The following is a 26,293-nucleotide window of genomic DNA, read 5'->3' as shown; positions in this document are numbered from 1 at the left end:
TTCCAATGGGAGTGATTTGTATTACAAAATAATTTCACCACAGTAATTATTAAAATGGTAATTTTCCATTTATAGTAAGACTCAATTCACCATTATTTTCTTTACACATACCTGTAAGAAAAGAGGTCCATCTGAAAAACTCTACGCATGTGTGTGTCTTCATTGTTTAAATCTATCAAGCAATATTTTGACCAAGGTGGTACTTAAGTGAATTAATCCAGGCAGACCATGGCACAATTGATTTTAATGAACAAATTAAACAAAATGTTTTCTGAATGAGTGTCAATATAAAAAAGCATGCATCACATCACACATACTCAAGCAAAGAACTCTCTTTGCAAACCCTGAAACTCTGAACTTTGTATAATATGTTAGAACACAAGTTTATTTTGTGTTTAACGTGTATGTGTTTTGTGTGAATGTCTTGATATTTTTGAGATATTTGGGATTTATCTGAATTGTTTCTTTCTCCAAGAGGAAAAAGTAAGTCTCATAGACATTTTAAATTATAAAAGTATCAATTCTCATAACTTCTATTAGTATAAACCTGTCCTTTTTAGCCTACATTGCTTAAGAGTTATGTTATTTTCTAAATAAAGCTAGGATCATATTGTTTTCATGTACATTTTAAAACATTTCAAAATTCACCTATATCTACCTATTTCCAATTTACATTTTGTTGCTGTGTGTGTGTATTATTTTTTTTTTCTTGTTTGATTTTGGTAGGAGAAGGTGAAAAGACTATACCCATTGCTGAGGAACAGTTGGACAATTCATTCAGTTGCTTATTACTTTCTGTAAAGAAAAATGTTTTCAAAAAAAAAAAAGAAAAATTTGTTTCTGTTTGGACAGAATATATAGACATGAGTAGTTCCTTCAAAAGAGTAATTTTGAGAATAAAGGGGTGCATGTTTTGTTAAGGCAGTCAACATCATTTTAGAAAAAAATATTCAAGGTGACATAGCTAAGCTGACAGATCATATAGATCATTCTTGCTAATTGTTTGATTATGTTGTCTTGGAATCATGCAAAAATTAGAGGGAGATAATTTGAAGATCTTTCTTCTTGTGATGAATCTCCAAAACACTGTCATTGCATCTCACACATGACTTAAAAACAGGCCATCATGTTCTGAAAACCTATCACGAAATTCTGAAGTCATAAAATAATATACAATTGGATCAAGACAGCAATTCAGATTTGCAAGACACAAGAAAATTATATGGAAACATAGAATACTCTTGATAAAGGAGCAGTTTGAAAATACATGTTGCTTCACCATCATAAAAAGTGGGAAGTTGAGGTGGTAAGGGGCAAAGCACACAATGAACACCACTGCACACATCAGGACCATCCGCAAAGCTTTTTTTCTCTCTTTGGTATTCTGAGGAGGAACTTGGAATTCCCGTAAAGATTTTCTGGTTTTCCATGTACAATAAGTAATAATGATAACAGGTAATATAAATCCTCCAAGTTCAGCTACAGTTACCATGCCAATGGAAGAAGCCATGCTAATGGGTTGAAGCCTTAAACCAGCAAAGCAGGATTCAGTATTGTTGGCTAAGCCAGTACCTCTCAGAATTGGAAGTGGCAAACAGGCAGTGCCTACGATGGCCCAGATGACAGCACTGATGCCCACATCATACCTACGCTTCCAGACTCTGGCCCTGAATGGCTTGAGGAGAAAGAAGCACCTCTGAAGGCTGATGCAGGTCAGGAAGCAAATGCTGGCGTACATGTTGAGATATTTCAGGTAGAAGCACAGCAGGCAAAGGGTCCTCTGGAAAGGCCACTGGTGGCTGATGTAGTAGTAAATCCGGAGGGGTAAGGAGAGCACATGAGCTAGGTCAGCCACAGAGAGGTTGATCATGAAAATGATGGCTTTATTTTTCTTGCTGATGAAGCGGCACAGAACCCACAAGGCTGCACTGTTAGCCAGAAGACCAGGGATGAATATGAAGATGTAGGTGGTTGCATACAGGGTATCTTGAAATGGCATTTGAATGTCAGTGCACTTTGCTCTTGTACTGTTTGTGCTGTTACCTACCATCTTAAGGATTTATGTTCCTTCCTTAAGAAAAGCATCAGATGATTTCTGCCCAAAATAGAGTAAAAATAGCATCAAAGGCATGTCAGTTTATATTTGGGTATACAAATATATTTGTTTCCTACTAAAGAAGTATTCAAGTGTCAACTTTCATAAATTTAGATCTTTTCTACATAAACTAAAAATAGCATGCCACTCTATAAATGGATAAGTATTTTGGAATATAGTTACAGTAATCAAAAGGATCATTATTTTAGAAATAAATTCAGTCATATTTTTCCCTTTGTAATCAAAGGGAATAACCAAATTTGTAGAAATTACCAATAAACAAGACATCAAGAAATATCTCCCAAATGTGCATTCCAACTGTCGGTGGGGTTCCACATTTCAGCTTTACAGTTGTCTCCATTTGTATTTAAATTGGGAATCTAGCTTATTTCCCTATCATCAACTCTGGAAGAAATTAATCAGTTTTAACTGCAATTTTATTGAGGATTAGGTAATTGCTGAGGTGAATTTATGCAACTTTGGAAATGAAACATAGGATAAAAGCCTAGGGAATGGCCCTAGCCAGTGGATGGAGCATCAACCTTCAGACTGAAGGGTCCCAGGTTCCATTTCAACCAAGGGCACATGCCTGGGTTGTGTGCTTGATCCCGGGGGGGGGGGGGGGGGGGGTGAGCTGGAGGTAGCCAACCAATCAATGATTCTATTTCATCACTGTTGTTTTTATCTCTCTCTCTCCTCCCTTCCTCTCTAAAATCAATAAAGAAATATATTTTTTAAAAGCCTAGAGAATGGCTGCCAGGTTGGGGATGATAGGGGCTTGGAAAAGATGTTGCAATTCAGATTACTTTTGCCTCTTTCAGAATTTGGTTGAAGGTAAAATTAGTTCTGCTTACTAATCATGACACATTCTGGAAGCTTCTGTAATTTTAAAGATCTGTGTTTACTTACAGAATTATAGTAGCTTCAGACATTCACATATATTGAGACTATTCTTGCAACCATTTCAAGACACTACCAGACTACTGAAGAACTAGAGGGTATCTGGTGGTAGATGTAATAAAAGGGGCTATTTTCTACTTCAACCCAGAGGGCAAGCACAGTAAAAAGATATCAATATGGATGATTAAATTTTAAAATATTTTAAAGTGTAGTTGGCATACAATATTATATTAGTTTCAGGTGTACAACAAAGAGATTAGACATTTATGCACTCTGAAAAATGTCATACCCATCTGGCATCATACATAGTTATTACAATATTATTGACTATATTCCCTATGCTATACTTTACATCCCTATGACTATTCTGTAACTACCAATATGTACTTATTTATCCTTTCACCTTTCCATCCATCCCTCCCAACTCCCCTCTCATTCGGTGACCCTCAGTTTGTTTTCTGTATTTGTGAATTTGTTTATATTTTGTTTATTAGATTCCATATATAAGTGAAATCATACAGCATTTGTATTTCTCTAACTTATTTCACTTAGCAAAACACCTTCTAGGTCCATCCATGTTGTTACAAATAGTAAGATTTCACTCTTTTTATGTTTTTATGGCTGAGTAATATTTCATAAATAACTTATTCATTCACTGATCAATGGATACTAAGGCTGCTTTCATATCTTGTCTTTTGTAAATAATGACAAAATGAACATTGAAGTGCATATGTCTTTTTTTTTCATTTTTAAATAAATACCCAGAAATAAAATTGCTGGGTATTATGGTAGTTCTATTTTTAGTATTTTTAGGAACCTGTATACTTTTACCCATAGTGGCTGCCCCAACTTAAAATCCAACCAACAGTACAGTAGTTTTCACATTTCTCACCAACGCTTGTCTTTTGTTGACTTTTTTATTATTAGCTATTTTGACAGGTGTGAAATGATATTTCACTGTGGTTTTCATTTTCATTATGATTTATGATACTGAATATATATATATATATATATATATATATATATATATATTATGCAAATTGTCCGGGATGCCATAATATTATGACTGCTCAGGTGGAGGTTGCACATGCAGGTGGGCAGGATGGGACTGCGTGTGCAGTGAGGCAAACCATGGATAGAGCAGGCCTGGAGAGAAGAGGGCCTGCCAGCCATGGCATGCTGGCTGTCCCACTTCTGCATGTTAGCTGCAGAGAAAACACCTTTTCTGACCACTCAATGGCTAAGCTCTCGGTACATCACTCACAGTGTTCTTGGTAACTTGGGTAATAAGAATCCAATAGGTGTTCTAGGGTTTTCCCACCTCACTCTTGAAGGAAAAAATGAATGTCTGATGTTGGAGGGGCTAAGAAGTGTTATATTCTGCTCTAACCTGTTTGGCTCAGTGGATAGAGCCTTGGCCTGCAGACCACAGAGTCTGGGTTTGATTCCGGTCAAGGGAATGTACCTAGGTTTCAGGATCCTTCCTGACCAGGGCCCAAGTCAGGGCTCATGCAGGAGTCTACCAATCAAAGTGCCCCTCTCACACTGATGCTTCTCTCTGTCTTTCCCTCTCTCTTCCACGCTTTCTAAAAATCAATGGAAAAATATCCTCAGGTGAGGAAAGAAAGAAATAAAAACAATGAAAGAAAAAGAAAGAAAGAAAGAAAGAAAGAAAGGAAGAAAGAAAGAAAGAAAGAAAGAAAAGAGAAAGAAGAAAGAAGAAAGAAGGGAAGAAATATCTTCTATGAGAGAGACATCTTGAAAATGCCTAAAGAAAATTTGTCATTTTATTTATTTATTTATTTATTTATTTATTTATTGTGGTGAAGGGACTGGACTCCATGTTGATGAAAACACCTTGGCAGCTGCAGCAGCTGGCAGTGGCAGCAGCAGCAGGCTGGTGGGGGCGTCGTTGCCTTCCCCTGATCATCCTGGTTGCCTCCCATGGGGAGCGGGTCTAAGCTGATAGTAGGACATCCCTAAGGGCTCCCAGACTGTGAGAAGGGGCAGGCTAAGCTGAAAACATCTGAAATATGAAAGACAACAATCCTGTCTCCTCTCAAATCTTCCCTTAATTCTGATTAGACATTCATTTCCAAAATGGCATTGTCTTTCTTCTTTTCTGGATCAGAACATTATTGCTTTTGGCAAAAAAAAAAACAAACAAAAAAACCACATTATACTATTGCTTATTTAGCCTTGAAAGTGGCTGTTTAACAACCTAAATGTTTGATATTTTTTAGGAAATGACATATGTATCTTATTTAGAAAAAAATGACATTTTAATGTTGCCTTGTATTTTTAATTGTATGCAAAAGCAGTTTGCTACACATTTTATGTAATTAATGGGAAATTGAGACAGACTCAACTTTAACTACTGAAAGCAACATGGAGTCTGGAAAAGTGCCTATTCACCTCCCAACACAGCCAATTAAAATGTTTTAAGATTCAGTTAACCCCTCCTCCCCCCCAAAAAAGTTAACCCACACTCAGCTCACACAATACCAGACAGCTTATTTGATGCTTTTGCACTGACTACACGATACTTTCAGAGACTATATTTACTATATTTATTTCAGTAAAACAATCAACTCATTTAAATAAACAACTACTTTGAATGTCATTGTGACTGAGTTGGTTATTTTTGCTGAATTGACCAGTTTCTCTAGCTGACACTGTCTTTTTTTGTGTAGTGTTTATCCAGTTAATTAACTAAAATAATTGATCTCATGTTCTATATATTTAGTCTAAAGAAAACATATATAAGCTTGAACCATAATTATTTTTGAAATAAAATTTAGGGAATAGTTAATATACATGAAGTCTTCCCTGATTATCTTTGGTTTTGTTATAATAACAATAAATCACCGAATGACTCCTTATGCAAGGGGCTATACTAAGTACTTTATATGCACTCTGTCAGTAAATCTCTCACAAAAATCCTATGCAATAGTAAAGTATTACCACCATTTTACAGATGTGGAAACTGAAGCCCCAAGAAAGGCAAGGCTCACTTATTCCAAGAAGCCTTCTTTGAACTCTCCAAACCATAGGTCAATCATATGGACTCATAGTATTCATATTTCTGATCTTCTTTAGTGTACTTAATATACCTAGCATGTTGTGGTTATTCACTTTTTCATAGAGTCTATTCTGTTGCCCTAAATAGATTGCAATCTCATACATATAACAAAACTCATTATTATGTCTTCCTTTACTCCATAAAAAGTGTCTTGACATAATTAGTATCCAGTAAGTGTTTGTTGAATGAATGACTGGATGCTTGATGAATGGATAAATCAAGGTGGAAAAGTTCCTTTGAGGAGAATGAGTGTCTGGGAAATTAGAATTTAACTGTGATGTTTGCTTTGACCACCAGGTGTCATAAGTATACCAAAGTTCAAATATCTTAATATTTAACACATAATTTGTTTTAAAATTCATTTAAGGGAGTAACCATACTAAAGGAGAGAAATATCAACAACCTCCTGTGTAACTGCAGAAGAATCCTTTAAAGCATACTTTAAAGAGTTTGGAGTTTTTCAGCCTTCATACTTTCTCATATAGTTCTTTGAGGTTGATTTATAAATCTATTATAGATTATTAGAGTATTAGAGCTGCTAAAGTTCATCAAGATCTCCTGATCTTGCTACTTTTTGTAGCTGATGAAATAAAGGCCAAAAATAACAAAGAAGTTAAAATTTCCAAATTCACACAGAGAATTACTGCCAAAGGTTGAACAATTAATCTCTTGCCTCCCTCTACAGAGCAATGTTTAGGTTTAAAAAAAAAAATAGCGTAATATGAAAAACATATTTTTGTAATTATATAATGATAATATAAACTTTCAGAAATAAACCTATGCCAGATTTTAGAATACTAACCTTGACAGTGAACTGTTACAAGAGGGATTAGTTCTTTCCAAATATTCCAGGACAAATGTAGTGTTTTTAAAAACAGAATGAGTATTCATAGTCTCTAATGACACGATTATGTAAAACTCTGCTTAAAACTCTTAGATTAGGTTGTTTTTAAGTTTTCATTATTCCTTCACATGAGGAATAGCATTTCACATTAGAAAATAGATATAAGCACAAACAAACCAAAATATATACATATCTATCACCAATTGATAGCATTTTTGTGTATAGCATTCTACTTTTGTTTAAACCTATAGACCTACTAGAAGCCTGGTGCACGGCATTAGTACACTCAGGTGGGGAGTGAGGAGTGTGTCCCTCAGCCCGGCCTGTGCCTTTGGCAGTCCAGGAGCCCTTGGGGGATGTCCGACTGACAGCTTAGGCCTGCTTCCCATGGGAGGGGGGTGAGGGAGAGTGAGCCTAAGCCAGCAGTAGGACATCCTGAGTGTTGTCACCACCGCTACTGGATTTAATTGAGATTTACAGAACATTTTAACCCAAAGAAGCAGAATATACATTTCTCTCAAGTGCACATAGAATATTCTCAAAGATAGTGAGGACATAAAAAATAAGTCTTAACAAATTCAAGAAGGTTGAAATAATATCAAGAAAGTTGAATTAATTCTAACCACACTGGTATCATACTAGATATCAATTATAATAAAAAACAAATAACAACATGGAAACTAAATAACATGTTATTAAATAGTGAATGGGTTAACGATGAGATCAATGAAGAACTCAAAAGTTACCTAGGAAAAAATGAAAATGAACACACAAAAACCCCAAATTTATGGGACACAGGGAAAGCAATCCTGAGAATTAATTTCATAGTACTACAGGCTTACCTAAGAAACAAGAAAAAGTTATTATGAGCAATCTAACCCCATACCTAAAAGAACTAGAAAAAAAAAAACAATGACAGAGAGAGTAGAATGAAAGAAATAAAGACTAGAGTATAAATAAATGACATAGACTAAAATAAAACACACACACACACACACACACACACACACACACACATACACACAATAAAAAAGATCAATGAAACTAAGAGCTGGTTCTTTGAAAATATAATATAAACAAGATTGATAGATATTTAGCCAGACTCACCAAGAGAAAAAGGGAGAAGACTCAAATAAATAAAGTCGGAAATGAAAGAGAAGTAACAATTGATACCACAGATATAACAAGGATTGTAAGAGAATACTATGGACAATTATATGCCTACAAATTGGACAACCTGAGTGAAATGAATAAATTTCGACAAACATAAAAGTTTCCAAAACTGAATGAGAAAGAATTAGAAAATCTGAATAGATCATTGTGCACAATTAATGAAATTGAAGCAGTAACAAAACACTTCTAGCAAATTAAAGTCCTGGGTCTGATGGCTTCACAGGGAAATTTTATTAACCATTCAAAAAAGAACTAATTTTTATCTTTCTCAAACTACTTCAAAAAATTCTACAGGAGAGAAGACTTCTAAGTTCTTGTTACGAGGCCATCATTATCCTATTTCCAAAATCAGATAAAGACACTACAAAGAAAGAAAATTATAGGCCAGTATCTTCAATTAACATACATGCTAAAATCCTCGACAAAATATTAGCAAACTAGATCCAGCTATACATTAAAAAAGATCATACACTATGATTAAGTGGGTTTTATTCCAGGAATGCAAGGATGGTACAATATTTGCAAATTAATAAATGTGATGCATCACATTAAAATTTTTGAAATATAATAAAAACAAATAAACTGATGAACAAAATAGACCCAGAGACATGGAAACATAAAATGCACTGGCAAATCTTAGAGGGAAGAGATTACCAAAGAATTTATATGTATACATGCATATTCCATAGGCAAACACAATAGTGTGGTGAAGCCTAGTTTGGGGCAGGTGATTAGTGGAGACAGGTTAAAGGGGGGAAATGGAGTACATTTGAAATTCTCTCAACAATAAAAATAAAATTTTAAAAAGTAATAAAATCACATTATCATATCAATAGATGCATAAAAAACATTTGATAAAATCCAGCACCTGTTTATGATAAAACTCTCAGTAAACTGGGAATCGAGGAATCAAACCTCAACACAATGAAGGCCATATATGACAAACCCACATCCAACTTTATATTCCATGCACAAAGGCTAAAAATGTTTATGTTAATATCAAGAACAGACTTGGATGTTCACTTTCACCACTCCTATTCAACATAGTTCTAGAAGTCTTAGCCACAGAAATCAGAAAAATGAATAAAAGAAATCTAAATTTGAAAGGAGGAAATAAAACTTTCATTATTCACAGATGGCATAATATTATACTTAGAAAACCCTAAAGATTTCACCAAAAAACTACTAGACCTAACAAATGAATCCAGTAAATTAGCAGGATACAAAATTAATATTTAGAAATAGGTGGCATTCTTATACACCAATAATGAACGGTAAGAAATATACATTGAGGAAATAATCCCATTTACTATTACAATAAAAAATAAGTTCCCTAGGAATAAATTTAACCAAGGATGTATACTTGTACTTGGAAAATTATAATACACTGAGGAACAAAACAGAGGAAGATATAAACAAGTAGAAGTATATACCGTGTTCATGGATTAGGAGAATCAACATCATAAAAATGTCCATATTTAACCAAGGATGTATACTTGTACTTGGAAAATTATAAGACACTGAGGAACAAAGCAAAGGAAGATACAAACAAGTAGAAGTATATACCGTGTTCATGGATTGGGAGAATCAACATCACAAAAATGTCCATATTACCCAAATCAGATTCAACACAATGCCCATTAAAATACCAATGGCATATATTACAAATCTAGAAAAATATTCCAAAATTTATATTGAACCAAAAATGATCCTGAATAGCCTCAACAATATTGAGAAAGAACAAAGTTGGATGTATAAGAATACCTGATATCAAACTATCCTATGAGGCCATTGTAATGAAAATATCCTGGTACTGGCATAGGAATAGGTATATATTATAGATCAAGGGAACAAAACAAAGAACTAGAAAGAAACTCACATCCTTATGGTCATTTAGTATTTGACAAAAGAGGCAAGCACATACAGTGGAATAAAGACAGTCTCTTCAGCAAATGGTGATGGGAAAATTGGACGGGTAAATGCAAATAAATGAAACTAGACGATCAACTTATACCACCCACAAAAATAAACTCAAAATGGATAAAAGACTTAAATGGAAGTTTTGAAAACATAAATCTTTTAGAAGAAACATAGAGAATAAAATCTCAGACATTTCTCATAGCAATATTTTTTTGCCTACATATCTCCTCAGACAAGGGGACAACAAAAATACATAAACAAATATGATTACATCAAACTTAAAAGCTTCTACACAGCAAAAGAAACCATCAACTAAATAAAAAGGGAAACCCCCTGAATGGGAGAACGTATTTGCCAATGATACATCTGTTAAGGTTTTAATTCCCGAAAAATATTAAAAAAAAAACATATATAACTCAATACCAGGAAGACAAAACAAAACAATGCCAAAAACAAAACAAACAAACAAACAAAAAACATCACAATTTAAAAATGGGCAAAGTAATAGAATAGACACTTTTCCAAAGAGGTCATACTGATGGCCAATAGACATATGAAAAAAAAAGCTCAATGTTACTAATCATCATATATGCAAAATGAAACTACAATGAAATATCACCTCACACCTGTCAGAATGGCTATCATCAATAAACCAACAAAGAAGAAGTGCTGGCAAGTATGTGAAGAAAAGGGAACCCTAGTACACAGCTGATGGGAATGCAGACTGGTAGAGTTGCTGTGGAAAAAGAGTATGGAGTTTCATCAAAAAATTAAAAATTAAACTGCCCTTTTACCCAGTGATCCCACTTCTAGGAATATATCTTAAGAATCCTGAAACACCAGTCAGAAATAATGTATGCATCCCTATTTATTGCAGCATTACTTACAATAGCCAATATCTAGAAACAGCCCAAGTGCCCTTCAGTAGATGGGTGTATAAAAAACAAAAACAAACTGTGGTACATTTACAGAATGGAATACTACTTGGATATAAAACAAATAAAAGGAAATATTACTGAGAGCTTGGATGAAGCTGGAGATTATTACTCTAAATGAAATAAGCCAGTCAAAGACAAATATCGTATGATTTCACTTATATGTAGAATCTAATGGACAAAATAAACTGGCAAACAAAATAGAAACAGAGACATGTATGCATGAAACAGATTTACAGGAGTCAGATGGGTAGGGTGTTGGGGGACTAGATGAAAGAAGGTGAAGGGATTAAGCAAAAAAATTATATATATATATATATATATATATATATATATATATATATATATATATATATATATGATGGCCAGAGGGAAAAAGGAGTGGAGGTGGAGGCAGGTAGAGGTAGGCAAAAGAGGAAAATGGGTTTGGGAAGAGAATTTCCTTAGGGTGATTGGTGCAAGATCCAAAGTGTAGATGATTTTTTATTTAGTTGTACTCTTAAAACTTGTATGGTTTTGTGAACCAATATCACCCTACTAAATTCAATTAAGAAAACAATTTTACCTATACACACAAAAAATGACTTTAATTTATGTAAATAGCTACCAAATATTAACAATAATAAAACAATTCAAAAAATTGGCAAAGGACATAAAAAGAGAATTCACTGAAGAGCATATTAAAAAGTATTCAAGAGCAAAAGCCTTAAAAAAAAAAAATGTGATTTGGAACTACAATGAGACACCACAACTTATCGAATGTAGTAAAAAAGTAATATGCAAATTGACCATATTTCCGCTACACCCACAAGTCACGCCCACCAGCCAATCAGAGTGAGTATGCAAATAAACCCAACCAAGATGGCTACAGCCACAGAGAGCAAGAGGGAGGCTTGGGTATCCCACATAATGGAAGAAGCCAAGCTTTCCGCCTGCCCTTGCTGGCCTAAGCCTCCGCTCAATACTAAAAGTTTCAATTATAGAAGATAAACAAATTCCAACAGAAATGGCTGTAGCCGCAGAACAAGCAGGAGGCTTGGCTCTGCTCCAGGCTACAAAGTTTTAATTGTAGAAGATAAATAAGTCCCAGATACCAGGGCCTCTGTTTGGGTCACCAGGGGGCGTGGCCTGCCTGCAAACCACCACAGGCCCCTTTCCCAGGCCATCCCACACTCCAAGGGAACCCCCACCCTGATTTGGGACACTCTTCAGGGCAAACCAGCCGGCCCCCACCCATGCACTAGGCCTCTATCCTATCTAATAAAAGAGTAATATGCAGATTGACCATCACTCCAAGACACAAGATGGCTGACCCCATGTGGTCAAAGATCCTGCCCCCATGTGGACACAAGATGGCCATCACAAGATGGCCAGCAGGGGAGGGCAGTTGGGAGGGACTAGGCCTGCAAGGGAGGGCAGTTAGGGGTGACCAAGCTGGCAGAAGAGGAAATTTGGGGGTGACTGGGCCTGCAGGGAAGGGCAGTTGGGCAGGACCCAGGCCTGCAGGGGAGAGCAGTTGCGGGGGACCAGGCCTGCAGGGGAAGGCAGTGAGGGGTGAACAGGTCTGAAGGGGAGGGCAGTTAGGGGCAAACAGGCTGGCAGGCGAGCAGTTAGGTATCAATCAGGCTGGCAGTTTAATGGTTAGGGGGTGATCAGGCTGGCAGGCAGAAGTGGTTAGGGGCAATCAGGAAGGCAGGCAGGCGAGCAGTTGGGAGCCAGCAGTCCTGGATTGTGAGAGGGATGTCCTACTGCCCGTTTAGGCCCAATCGCACCAGGAGTGGGCCTAAACGGGCAATCAGATATCCTTGAGGGGTCCCAGATTGGAGAAGGTGCAGGCTAGATTGATGGACACCCCCCATCCCTGCATGAATTTTGTCCACTGGGCCTATAATCTTTTAGAATGTACTATAACAGAAAAAAAAAGGGCCAACAACAACAAGTACTGAGTAGGATTAAGAACTGGATCTATTATGGTTACTGTTAGGAATGATAAATTATACATGTATTCTAAAAAACACTTTTGCAGTTTTTATAAAACTTAATATTCACTTACTGTATAACCTAGATATTCCACTCTGGTACCTAGGCCAATACTGAAGGGAAATAAAAATGTGTCTATTTATAAAAAAACGTGTACATCAATTTTTATAGCAACTTTATTTGTAATATCCCCAAATGAAAAGAACCCAAATGCCTTTCAGTGGGTAAATGAATAAAATAAAATAAAAAAAAACCTGTGGTATATCTGTAAAATGGAATAATACTCAGCAATCAAAATGAACCAACTATTGGCACAAAGACATTCTGCTGTTTCCAAATCTTAGCTATGCTGAATCGTGCTGCTATGAACATGGAGGTGCATCTATCCTTTCTAATTGGTGTTTCTAATTTCTTGGAACATTCCTAAAAGTGGGATCACTGGGTCAAATGGGAGTTCCATTTTTAGTTTTTTGAGGAAACTCCATACTGTTCTCCACAGTGGCTGCACCAGTCTGCATTCCCACCAGCAGTGCACGAGGGTTCCTTTTTGTATGCATCTTCATCGGCAATTGTCCTTTGTTGATTTGTTGATGATAGCCATTCTGACAGGTGTGAGATGGTACCACATTGTTGTTTTGATTTGCATCACTGGGATGATTAGTAACTTTGAGCATGTCTTCATATGTCTTTTGGCCTTCCTTCTGTCTTCTTTTGAAAAGTATCTATTTAGGTCTGTTGCCCATTTTTTGATTGGTTTGTTTATCTTCTTTTTGTCAAGTTGTATGAGTTCCCTGTAAATGGTGGATATTAAACACTTATCAGATATATCGTTCGCAAATATGTTCTCCCATTTAGTGGGTTTTCTTGCTGTTATGTTGATGGTTCCTTTTGCTGTGTAGAAGCTTTTTATTTTGATGTAGTCCCATTTGTTTATTTTCTCTTCAGTTTCCATTGTCCTAGGAGCTGTGTCTGTGAAGCTACTGCTTTGGCATGTATCTGAGATTTTGCTTTCTGTGGATTCCTCTAGAATTTTTATTGTTTCCTGAGTTATGTTTATATCCTTTATCCAGTTTGAGTTTATTTTTGTGTATGGTGTAAATTGGTGGTCTAGTTTCATTTTATTGCATGTATCTGTCCAATTTTCCCAACACCATTTATTGAAGAGAATGTCTTGACTCCATTGTATACTCTTGCCTTCTTTGTCAAATATTAATGGGGCATAGTACTTTGGGTTGATTTCTGGGTTCTCTATTCTATTCCATTGATCTATATGTCTGTTCTTGTGCCAGTACCAGGCAGTTTTGAGAACAGTGGCTTTGTAATACAGCTTGATATCTGGTAATGCATTCCCTCATATTTTGTTCTTCTTTCTTAGGATTGCTGTGGCTATTCGGGGTCTTTTATTATTCCAGATGAATTTTTGGAGAGTTTGTTCTTGATCTTTGAAGTTTGCTATTGTATTTTAATGGGGAGTGCATTGAATCTATAGATTGCTTTGGGTAGTATGGACATTTTAATGATTCTGATTCTACCAATCCATGAAACAAGTGCCCATCAGCATATGAGTGGATTAAAAAACTGAAGTCATCTACACAATGGAATACTATGCTGTGGTAAAAAAAAAAAAAAAAAAAAAAAAAAAAAAAAAAAAAGGAATTCTTACCATTTGCAACAGCTTGGATGGAACTGGAGAATATTATGGTAAGCAAAATAAGCCAGTCAGAGAAAGATAAATATCACATTATCTCACTAAGTGGAATGTAATGAACAACATAAACTGATGAACAAAAACAGATCCAGAGACAGAGAAGCATTGATCAGACCATCAAACTTCAGAGGGAAGGTAGGGGAGGGTGGGAGTAAGGGGGAGAGATCAACCAAAGGACTTGTATGTATGCGTATAAGCCTAACTAATGGACACAGACACCAGGGGGATGAAGGCATGAGTGGAGGGGATGGGGGACAATGGGAGGATAAAGACACATATATAAGACCTTAATCAATAAAGAAAAAATTTAAAAAGACATTATGCTAATTGAAAAAATCCAATCTGAAAAGTTTACCTTTATATAATACTAGAGGCTCAGTGCACAAAATTCGTGCATGGGTAGGTTCCCTAGCGACTGCCTGCTGCTGGCTGGGGCCTCCCATCCCTGCCTGCCAGATGCCCACTGAGGCCTTCCTTTGTTCTGTGCAACACCCTGGTGGTCAGCACATGTCATAGAGACCAATTAAACTCCTGGTAGGTCGAACTCTACTTTGCATATTAGACTCTCTCTCTCTCTCTCTCTCTCTCTCTCTCTCTCTCTCTCTATATATATATATATATATATATATATATATATATATATATATATATACTAGTGGACTGGTGCATGAAACTCATGCACGTTAAAAGGGAATTCATTAGAGGAAATACTTTAATATTGCTATTTGTCCTTTCTCTATAATGGAAGTGTCAGAAATGAAAGAAAATTAGTAAAATGTATATGAAAATCTCCCTCCTGTCAGAGTCTGGCCGCGCCACAGGACCTAAGGTCCAGTCCCCGCCCACCACCCACACATGCTTTAAAAATGCAAGAGACCCAAACCGTCAAGCCCCTCCAGGTTGGGGACACAACCTTAGGTCCCCTTGCCCAGCATTGGGTGGAGGGTGGAATCTCAGGTGCCTTGTCAAGCCCCGCTGGGTTGTGGAGGTGTGCAGCCTCAGGTCCCCTGGTCTGGTGCCAGGGCTGGGGGCACGGCCTGATGCCCCTCATCCCAGCCAGGCATCATGCAGCCCAAGTCCCTGCTGTTCGGTCATGGCGTTACAGCATCCCAGCTAATTTGCATATCCCTCTATTATATAGATACATTCTCAAAATGACATAATTATAGAGATGGGGAACAATATATTAGCAATTGCCTGAGTGTTAGGGATAAGAGGAATTGTAAGGTAAAGATGTAGCATAAAGATGTTTTTGTTTGTTTTTAATGGTGGGTCAAGGAACAATTCTGAATCTTGATTTTGGTGGAGGTTACACAGATATAAACATGCTATATAATTTCATAGAAATATATATAGATAGATGATAGATGATAGATAGATAGATAGATAGATAGATAGATAAATACTCACACACGTCCATGTAAAAATAGGTAGAATCTAAATGAGGTGTTTGGTTTCTCTCTTAAGGAAAGACACCTGTAATACTATCAACAATTAAAAGTATATTTTAAAAATATAATCTAAATGAGGTCTGTAGTTTAGTTAATAGTATTATAGTAATGTCAGTTTCATACAATGTGTTATAGTTTTGTAAGATATTATCTTTGAGAAAAGCTTCATCAAAAGTACACAGGGTTCTCTATGGTATTTTTATAATTTCTTGTAAGTATAAAAATATTTCAAAACAAAAGGTAAGAAAAACACTTTTTTCTGAGATGTGCTAAAGCACAATTGCTTGGCCCCATGAGGAAACCAATCAAAAAGAACTTCTTTCTTTCTTTTTTTCTTTTTTTTCCCCCCTATGTATAACACACTTTGGAGAAAGTTATCTTATGGTCTACCAAACCCTGACTTCCCATACCATTCATTCTTATGAATGTTGATCCACAATTAAGAAATAGGTTTGACAAACAAATTGCTCTCTGACTTTGGCAAATATAATTACAAATTCTTCAGCAGCCTCTCATGGGAAAAAAGAAAATGTGCTTATTCTGCAGCCATTGAACTGAATCTCCTCTCAGAGCCAGCTCTCAGGCAAGACATTCAGGAAATTTGATGGGAAATGCAAACCAATTTCATAGCCCACAAAAATTTAGAAACATTTGAAGTATGGTAGTAGAAACTGCTGTTTGGATTCTGTACTTATTTGTTTGATAAAACAATAAAAAGTTATTTTGATTTTCTTTACTTCTGTATGCTATCCCAATACCCATTGATGATATTGTAGTTTGAATGTCCCGTTGATTGTGATCTCTCTGGTCATTGAAGCATATTATTCTGGGACCCAGGACAGATCAATGATCCTAACTTGTCTCAGTAGCTACAGATAGTGTATTCCTGTTGACTCAGTGATCCCAGAATCTGGACAGCACAATTATTCTAAATTGCCCAAGTGGTCCCAGATAATGTGTTTCTGTTGATTCAGTGATTTGTAGACCCAAAATCTCTGTAATTGCTTTGTGCAAACAGGTTCCTCATTCCAGACCCAAAGATGTAATCGACACCTTTGTGATATTCTGCCAATATAAGCCAGATGTGGCAAGCTGTTTGGGGCTTCGGAATTTGGAGCTTTAGCCCCTTGTATGCTGCCGGTTTTTAATAAATGACTCCATAATTCGAGTTTTTTGGTTTTTTTTAGGTGTCCTTTGTGAGATGGGGTTACACTACAACACATTGCTCTAGTCTAAAGCCAGAAAAGAAATGTTAACCCCATGATTGGCACTGCTCATACTGTAGGCTCTTCATAGTTATGTTCATAGCTTATTGGCTAGGTATGGAACATGTATATTATACTCTTCAGGTTAATAAATAGGCATAGTGTACGAAATCAGCAAACTTCCCTTTCCATTACCCTGTATTGTCTTCCCTTTTCCTCCCATTGTCCTCTTTTCAATAAACTAGTATTTTCTGAAATGCCAGTCTTCCTTGTTAGAAAAAAATCTAGCAGCTGGCTGATAAATCAAGATCATGAACTCATTCGCTATATTGTATTTACCTTAGCCTTTACCACTCTCAGGAGCATTTATAGTTCAAAAACTAAGAATTTGGTGAGACAGTAAGTAACTTCTGGAAATAAATTACTAGTAATTTTATTTCTGGTTGGAGGCAGACACACATTAAAGTTAGGAGACACTACAGGTTGGGGTGCCTTCTCCTAGTCCTGAAATAAAAGGCTTAAGGCCCAGGGGTCTTCAAACTACGGCCCGCGGGCCACATGCGGCCCGCAGAGGAGTCTGATCCGGCCCGCCAGGTTTTTTGGGCAGTGAGCGCAGCCAAGGTGTTACAGTAGGAATTAGTAATTCATATAGTCCGGCCCTCCAGCTCTCTGAGGGACCGTGATCTGGCCCCCACTTTAAAAAGTTTGAGGACCCCTGCAAGCAGTAGCCAGTTTGTAAATCTAATCCTAGTAGTATGTTATCCTTTAATACCCCCAGAAATTATATGCAAGTATTATTTCCCAATCTTAACCAAAAACTTTGACCAAGTGGAAAACTGTCTCAAGCTCTAGTGAGTAATTCTTCACTCTTCCAGAACAGTCACATTCACAGCTGCTGAAAGCAAGACCTCAGTAAATTCAGCCAACAGAAAACCCTCCCTCATCCTAGGACTCTACAGTTCAGTAAATTCCTAGTCCTTACTAAGAAGCAGCTTTAGGCTAATCTTTGCTATTAGGGGTACAAAGAGGATTAATTTCCTCCCTCCTCCTACCAAGCCTGAGAAGCTGGTTAAATAATTAGCTTCCTCCTCATTTAACTTGCTAGGAGGGTGAGGGAAGGGGAGCAGATTGGGAAGAAAAAAAATCAATCGAGAGCTTCCAAGTCTGCTTAGGAGGTCTTTTCCTCATATGCCTGACAAAACACAATTTCTGGGGAAGATCAGTCCAAGGAACACTGCTGATCTCAGCTCTTCTGGAAATTCCCAAAGCTCTGCAGCTGCATTGCCTGCCTGGGTTTCATACACTTTCCCAGTTTCAGCCGCTTTGGAAATGCTTTGATGGAGGAAAAGCCCCACCTATACGTGTGGTCAAAAAGATTAGACAGAGCTGCTTTCAATATCCAATATTATGGTGCCATTTGGCAATCATAATATGGAGTTAGTGCCATCCTGTGAGTCGTGTTCATGTAGTCTGCAGCTGTCAGTTACATTTTGTTCCTGGAAAATAAATCTAGTAGTACATACAATAAAGTCTTTATCCTGATATTTCACTGTAAAAATCTTTACTGAGCCATCCTTTACTAAAAGGGAACTTAATATCTTCAACTGTTAAATCTGGGAAATTTAATATATATAAAATATACTGAAGTTACCAATATGAATAGATCTCACTGATATCTTAGATGATTGCACTAACTTCTATACATATTCTGAATAATCTTACATTCTTACGAATCAAACCCCAAATGTAGAATTAGCAGAGCTATATAAAAGGCAACAACTTTTTATTATTTTAAGTAAGGAAAATGGAAGAAATTCCTTCTAACAAAGACAGCGCAACACTTGGATCCTCTTCTTAAAATATTTCCCATGTTCTGAAATTAAAAATATGTCCAAGAAAATGTTTATCATAAATTGAGAATCTGCCCCTCTGAGATTTGACAGCTGTGCTAGGTTCTTGAGCTTGATAAAAATCCTTTTGTGCTATTTGAAGCTCTCATGTCGCACCACAGAACATATGCATGGGAAATGTCCCAATCAAAGGAAACATATCAAGTCTCATCTTATGAAAAGATTTAGGCATTTAAATGTATTTACCATTTGTATGCTGCTTAATTTGGTTGACAAAACCCTGAATTTAATTTTTTTTCCCTCACCACTGCTCACACTAACAGAAATGTGTTTGATCAACCACTATTCTAAATTTAACCTCAATTAATTAGGAACAATGTTTAATTTAAGTCAGGTTCCTGGTTTATTTCAATTGGATATTAAGTTGTGGAGAAAGGAGCTTTCCATCTAGACAGCCACATTTCCTTATACATTGCATGCAGCAGTTAAGGTGAACAGTTTAATCATTTAAACATATAAATAGATATTATCTCACATTCTTCACAATAACATATCCATTAAAAAGTAAAATATTAGCAGATTCAGGATTTCATTTTCGGTGAAGGCAGTTGAAACTCACATTGTCACTTTCAATTAAGAGAGAGTTTTAAGTTCTATTTTTTTAATATATTTTATTGATTTTGTACAGAAAGGAAGGGAGATAGAGAGTTAGAAACATCGATGAGAGAGAGTCATCGATCAGCTGCCTCTTGCACACCCCCCACTGGGGATATGCCCGCAGCCAAGGTATATGCTCTTGACTGGAATCGAACCCGGGACCTTTCAGTCCCCAAGCCGATGCTCTATCCATTGAGTCAAATCGGTTTCGGCTTAAGTTCTATTTTTTAATGTATGAAGAGAAAGCCAAGAATCTTACACTGTCTACCCAGATATCCTGTAGAGAACTGCAGGCTTGTACAACTAGCTACAAGAGGAAATAACATAGTTTATTCAGCAAAACAGGAAGAAAAAAAAAAAAGGCAAAATCATTTACCTCTAATGAGAGGTAGAACTGTTCGTCAACATCACTCATTGTTTAAGAAAGCATTCTCTTTAGAGGATATTGTGGGCAAAGAAAATTAAAAGTTTGAGAAATTCATTGTATTAACGTAAGAAATGTTGAAACCTGTGAAAAAAATTTTTGAATTTATTTGAGCCAAACTGTTGACAAATGCCGAGAACCAGAATCTCAATGGGTTGAGTTAATGCTCCCGAGAATGGCAGTTTTGCACCTTGTTTTATATATTACAATATGATAGATCCTCCCTTCCCCCAACTGATGGACGGAGAAAGATGTAAACTCCATCTGCAGCACGGACATTCCTGAACACCTAACCAAGCACCTTATATGGACTGTACATTGAACCACCAATTAGCACCTCCCAAATACCTGAAGGCCCCGCGCCCCAATTCCTAAGTTCGTAAGTGCCTAATCATGTGCCTTATATGAAACCACCAATCAATGTGTGCCAAGTACCCTAAGCCCCATCCCTTCCCTTTCCTCCCCTCAAAAGGTGTGTTCACCCCAGCACATGTGCTCTCTTCCTTTGCAAGGCAGCCTGGCAGGGGTCCTTCTCCTCTAATAAAGCCTGTGTCCTGGTCTCCGGCCCTCTGTCTCATCTTTCACAATCAAAAGAGGAGATCTTTGGTGATAGATTAGAAAGGTGGGAGAAATCAAAGCAGGGAAACCTCTGGGATTGGTTAAAGAATAAAATGATAGACATACTTCTTTTACTTAGGTGGGTGCAGGATAGCTAACAGTCAATAATGAACTCAAGAATATAGTCCCAGAAGTTGGATTGTTGTAGTGTAACTCCCGTCTTACAAAGGACGCCTCAAAAAGTCAAATAATGGAGTCATTTATTAAAGGCCGGCGGCATACGAGGGGCTAAAGCTCCAAATCTCACAGCCCCGAACAGCTTGCCACATCTGGCTTATATTAGAAGAATATCACAAAAGTATTGATTACATCTTTGGATGGAACCTGTTTCTCAAAAAGCATTTTTACAGAAGTGAAACTTAGCATGATAGTTATCTAAAGTATCTATGAATCACTGAATCAATAGAAACATTATCTGGGACCACCTGGGCAACTTGGAATAATTGTGCTGTCCAGGTTCTGGGACTACTGAGTCAACAGAAATGCACTATCTGTAGCTATTGAGGCAATCTACACTAATAAAAGAGAAACATGTAAATCACATCACTCCACTATGCCCAACAGCCAATCAGAATGAGTATGCAACAACATGGCAGCAGCCCCACCCCCAGCCACTCTGGGCCTATGGGAGTGGGGGAAGTCAGGCGCCGCCAGTGCCTGAGGAGACCAAGAAGCCACCTGCCCCGTGATCCCAGGCTACAACCAGCCGCCCACCCCATACCCACCTGCCCCATGTCCGCCTGCTCCACATCCTGGGCGAGACAGAGAAACCGGGGCCCAGTGCCTGAGGCTGGCTGCAGCCCGGAAGATGAAGAAGCCATCTGCCCTGTGATCCCAGGCCACAGCCAGCTGGAGAAGTTGCCCCCACTGCATCTGAGGGAAGATGGAGAAGCTGCTCACCTGCGGTCCAGGCACCAGCACCTGTGGCTGGCTGTGGCCTGGGAGATGGAGAGGCCACCCACCCTGCAGTCCTAGGTGCCAGCACTTGCGGCTGCAGCACAGGCAAAGCCACCTGCCCACCATCCCCTGTCTGCAGCCAGCTTGGCCACCTATGGTTGACCAGAGGGAGGTGCCTGTGGTTGTGTGGAGGAGAGAATCCTGGGTCCTGGGTGCAGGGCCGAGGCAGAGGTGGTTAGGGGCAATCAAGTCAGCAGGGGAGCAGTTAGAGACCATTAGGCTGGCAGGCAGAAGCAGTTAGGGACAATCAAGCAGGCAGGGGAGCAGATAGGAGCCCAGCAGTTCTAGATTGTGAGAGAGGGTTGTCCAACTTCCGGTTATCCCACGAGGGGTCCCAGATTGGAGAGGGTGCAGGCCAGACTGAGGGACACCCTCCCTGCCACCCATACCCCTTTCCCCTGGCATGGATTTTGTGCACCGGGCTTCTAGTTTAAGATAATTTGTGCTCTTCTGATTCCAGGACCACTGTGTCAACCAAAACTCAGTTATCTGTCCTGGCTCCCAGAAGAATATGCTTTGATGACCAGTAAGATCACAATCAATGGGGTATTCAAATCACCATCAATGGAGTATTGGGATAGCATACATAAGTTCAGAAAATAAAAATAACTTTTAAATGAGTACAGAACCCAAAATAGCAAGGGTAAAATATTAAACAGCAATTTTTAAAAAAAATATATTTTATTGATTTTGTACAGAGAGGAAGGGAGAGAGATGATAGAGAGTTAGAAACATCGATGAGAGAGAGTCATCGATCAGCTGCCTCTTGCACACCCCCTACTGGGGATATGCCCGCAACCAAGGTACATGCCCTTGACCGGAATCGAACCCGGGTCCCTTAAGTCCCCAAGCCGACGCTCTATCCATTGAGCCAAACCAGTCTCCGCTAAACAGCAATTTTTACCCAAGTATGGTTGCTACCATATTTCAGGATCACTGGGTCAAATGGGAGTTCCATTTTTTATTATTTAAGAAAACTCCATGCTATTGTCCATAGTGGCTTCACCAATCTACATTCTCACCAGCAGTGAACTAGTGTTCCCTTTTCTCTGCATCCTCGCCAGCACTTGTTTGCTGATTTTTTTTTTCATGATAGCTTGTGTATGACAGGTGTGAGGTCATATCTCATTGTGTTTTTAATTTGCACTTCTCTGATGATTAGTGACTTTGAGCATTTTTTCATATGTCTCTTGGCCATTTATATACCCTCTTTAAAGAAATGTCCATTCAGGTCCCCTTCCCATTTTTAAATTGGATTGTTTGTGTTTCTTTTGTTGATTTTGATAACTACATTATATATTTTGGATATTGACCCCTTATCAGATGAATCATTGACAAATATGTTCCCCCATACAGTGGGTTCCCTTTCATTTTGATAATGGTTTATTTTGCTGTGCAGAAGCTTTTTATTTTGATGTGGTCCCATCTGTTTATCTTTTTCTTTGTTTCTCTTGCCCTAGGACCGTCAGCAAACTGCGGTTTGCAAGCCACAAGCAGTTCTTTGGCCCCTTGAGTGAGGTTCTTCCACAAAATACCACAGCCTGGGTGAGTCTATTTTGAAGAAGTTTAAGTTTAAAAAAATTTGGCTCTCAAAAGAAATTTCAATCGTTATACTGTTGATATTTGGCTCTGTTGTCTAATGAGTTTTCTGATCACTGCCATAGGAGATGTACCAATGATCCCACTTCTGGGAATATATCCATAAAACCACAAAAGACCAATCAAAATGAATATATGAACCCTTTTGTTCATAGCACCATTATTTATAATAACTAAGATTTTAAAACAACCCAAATGCTCATCAGTAGATGAGTGGATAAAAAGCTTAGGGACATTTACTCAATGGAGTATTATGCAACTGTAAAAAAGAGGGATCTCTTACCCTTTGGGACAACATAGATAGACCTGGAGACTACTAAACTAAGTAAAATACATCAATCTGAGAAAGACAAAAATCACATGATCTCATTTATTATGGAATCTAGTGAACAAAATTAATTGACCAACAAAATAAGATCATAAGCATGGAGGCATGGAACAGACTGACATACTTTGATGTGGGTGTGGAGGGACAATAGGAGATAAACCAAGTACTTATATACTTACATGCATAGCCCATGGTCATGGGCAATAGGGTGGTGAATACCTATGGGTGGTGGGTAGGAGCTGGGAGGAGGGGGTGAAGGAGACAGGGAATGGGAGACATCTGTAATCCTACCAAGAATTATATATTATGCATATATATATTAAACTTTTAAAATTAACTTAATAACAATGGGGGATTTGTAGTCACTGCACTGCCTGTGCTTTGAAGGGACTGGACAAAAGAAAATTACTTCAAGATTCCAATGATATGTTGTCATAGATGAAAAAGACAATGGACAGGCTCAGTTAAGATAAAGATTGACTTTTGTTAGGGAAGATACTGGCCTAGGACATTTAAAAATCTACCCACCATAACCTGCTTTTTAGTGTTAAAAAGCTTTAATTTCAGACCATCCTTTGTGGTTACTTTAGGTCTCTGAGTTTGCAAGGCTGTGACCCAGGCCTTCCCTGAGTTAGTTGGGTTAGCATGCGGTGCCTTTTTATCTGTCATCAAGAGTTTCCATGAGTTGTACACTTCAATCAGGAACAGAGTATCTGACTTTAATTTGGCATGTATTACCATATTTTTTCAGTTTAGTCTGAAAGTTTAAAGTACAAAAAGACAGTTTAACTGTTAGAATTTTACTTTTTTTTTCAAAAATATAATGAGCTATAATATTTGTTAAATGTAATTTCTTTAAAATGCTTTATAACCTGGCCGGCATGGCTCAGTGGTTGAGCATCGACCTATGAACCAGGAGGTCATGGTTTGATTCCTGGTCAGGGTGCAGGCCTGGGTTTGAGGTTCAATCCCCAGTGTGGGACATGTAGGAGGCAAACAATCAATGATTCTCTCTCATCATTGATGCTTCTATCTCTTTCTTTCTCTCCACAATCAATAAAAATATATTTTAAAGAATAAAAAATGCTTTATATTGTTAAAATTTAATATCTTTAAAATGCTGATCAGTTTAAAAAGAGAACATTAAACATTACTCTGTACAATTATTCCCCATTGTCTATCCAAGTGTTTTGTTCCTTACCACGACCTCTTCCTGCTTCACAATCTTGTAAAAAATTCACTTTTTTAAATTTTAATTGAGTTTATTGGGGTGATATTGGTTAATAAAATTATATAGGTTTCAAGTATACAATTCTATAATACATCATCTATATATTCTATTGTGTGCTCACCACATAAAGTCAAGTTCTTTCTGTGGTAGGCAGTTATATAGAAATGACCAGAGGCCAGGTACAGAAGGTCACCAGGACGGAAATCCACTTGTGCCTACCAACTGTCAAAACAAAGACCGTGCTCCCAGGGAAACTTTTCCTTCCCTAGCATATCACTGGTCATGAGGATTGGACCCTCCTCTTGTTAGTGTGGGTAGCTAGTTATTAATAAAGGAAGGGGGGAAAGGGAATCAGATATTATTAAGCATAATAAACTAGGGAGCACAAGCCTGCTTGCTTAACCAGGTAGGTATAGCTTCACACACTCCCCAGGGGACCGCTGGTCTTTTCTACACAGATAACTGGGGGAAGGGATAAAACACTAAAGGAGAAGGTAACTCCCTGTAGTAGCCAAGATGGTGACCATAGAGGCCTTTCAATCTATCCTGGAGATAGGATCAGATTGGATAAGAGACACAAATCGTAAGATGTAGGAAATAGATTAGCTAGGAATTAGATGTCTCAGAAGCCTGGAAAAGCTTGAGAAGTTGATTGGTTATTTTGAAAAATGGCCTAATCCTTCCCAAACCTGAGATAGTATAATCCCATTTTAACAAAGAAGTCTCCCGCCCTCTCTCTTTCTCTCTCTCTCTCTTGCCTGGTAATGTTGCCGAAATAATTAGTGAGCCAGATTTCCCCATTGCTTGTTAAGTAGGTTCTTGGGGTATAGCTGAAATAAGCCTTTTCAAAAGCCCCCACAGGAGAATAAAATATGGTTAAATATTTTATTTGTGTGGAGTTATATTGCTCAGGATGCAAAGTCCCATGTCCCTTACACCAGTCCTGAAAGAGGTGCAGCTGGTATTTCAGTACAGCCAAAAGCAAAGACAGTGTTGAGATCTTCCATTCCATGTTGTAGCTGTGTCCAGTTCAATATCAGGCTACTTAAAGCCCATTATTCCATTGTGTGGAGTCCACATAGCCATATACCATGTGGGCAAAATCAGGGAGTGCACCCTCTGCAACAGTAGTCCCAAGAGAGCTAGAGGGCCAAGACCCAAGAGACAGCACTCCTTTGTCCAGGAGTTTAAATATTCAGGTTTCATGCCCTTGCAGTGGTCATGCCTATTCTGGCCCTGACTAGTTCTCAGGTGTAACTGTTAGATAAGCACCTTACCATATCACTTACACATTACTAGGCACACACTAACTTGCCTTTTACAAGTCCTTTTATCC

At 37.8% G+C, this 26,293-nt stretch overlaps 1 protein-coding gene across 1 annotated transcript in view; it reads right to left on the bottom strand.

Annotated features, from left to right (window-relative positions):
• Positions 1-664: 664 nt before the first annotated feature.
• The window catches only part of LOC311614653 (putative P2Y purinoceptor 10), a 76,286-nt gene continuing 50,657 nt past the window's right edge, over positions 665-26,293 (bottom strand). The window contains exon 2 of the mRNA XM_084869743.1: positions 665-2,095. Within this exon, the coding sequence (XP_084725869.1) occupies positions 1,100-2,050 (951 nt within the window). The 5' untranslated portion in view covers positions 2,051-2,095 and the 3' untranslated portion in view covers positions 665-1,099. The remainder of the gene's footprint in view (positions 2,096-26,293) is intronic.

The sequence above is a fragment of the Pipistrellus hanaki genome, assembly GCF_964339955.1.
Source record: "Pipistrellus hanaki genome assembly, chromosome: X".
Taxonomy (NCBI): domain Eukaryota; kingdom Metazoa; phylum Chordata; class Mammalia; order Chiroptera; family Vespertilionidae; genus Pipistrellus; species Pipistrellus hanaki.
The sequence above is the reverse complement of the archived record's forward strand: the minus strand, read 5'-3'. Positions and strand labels throughout refer to the sequence as shown.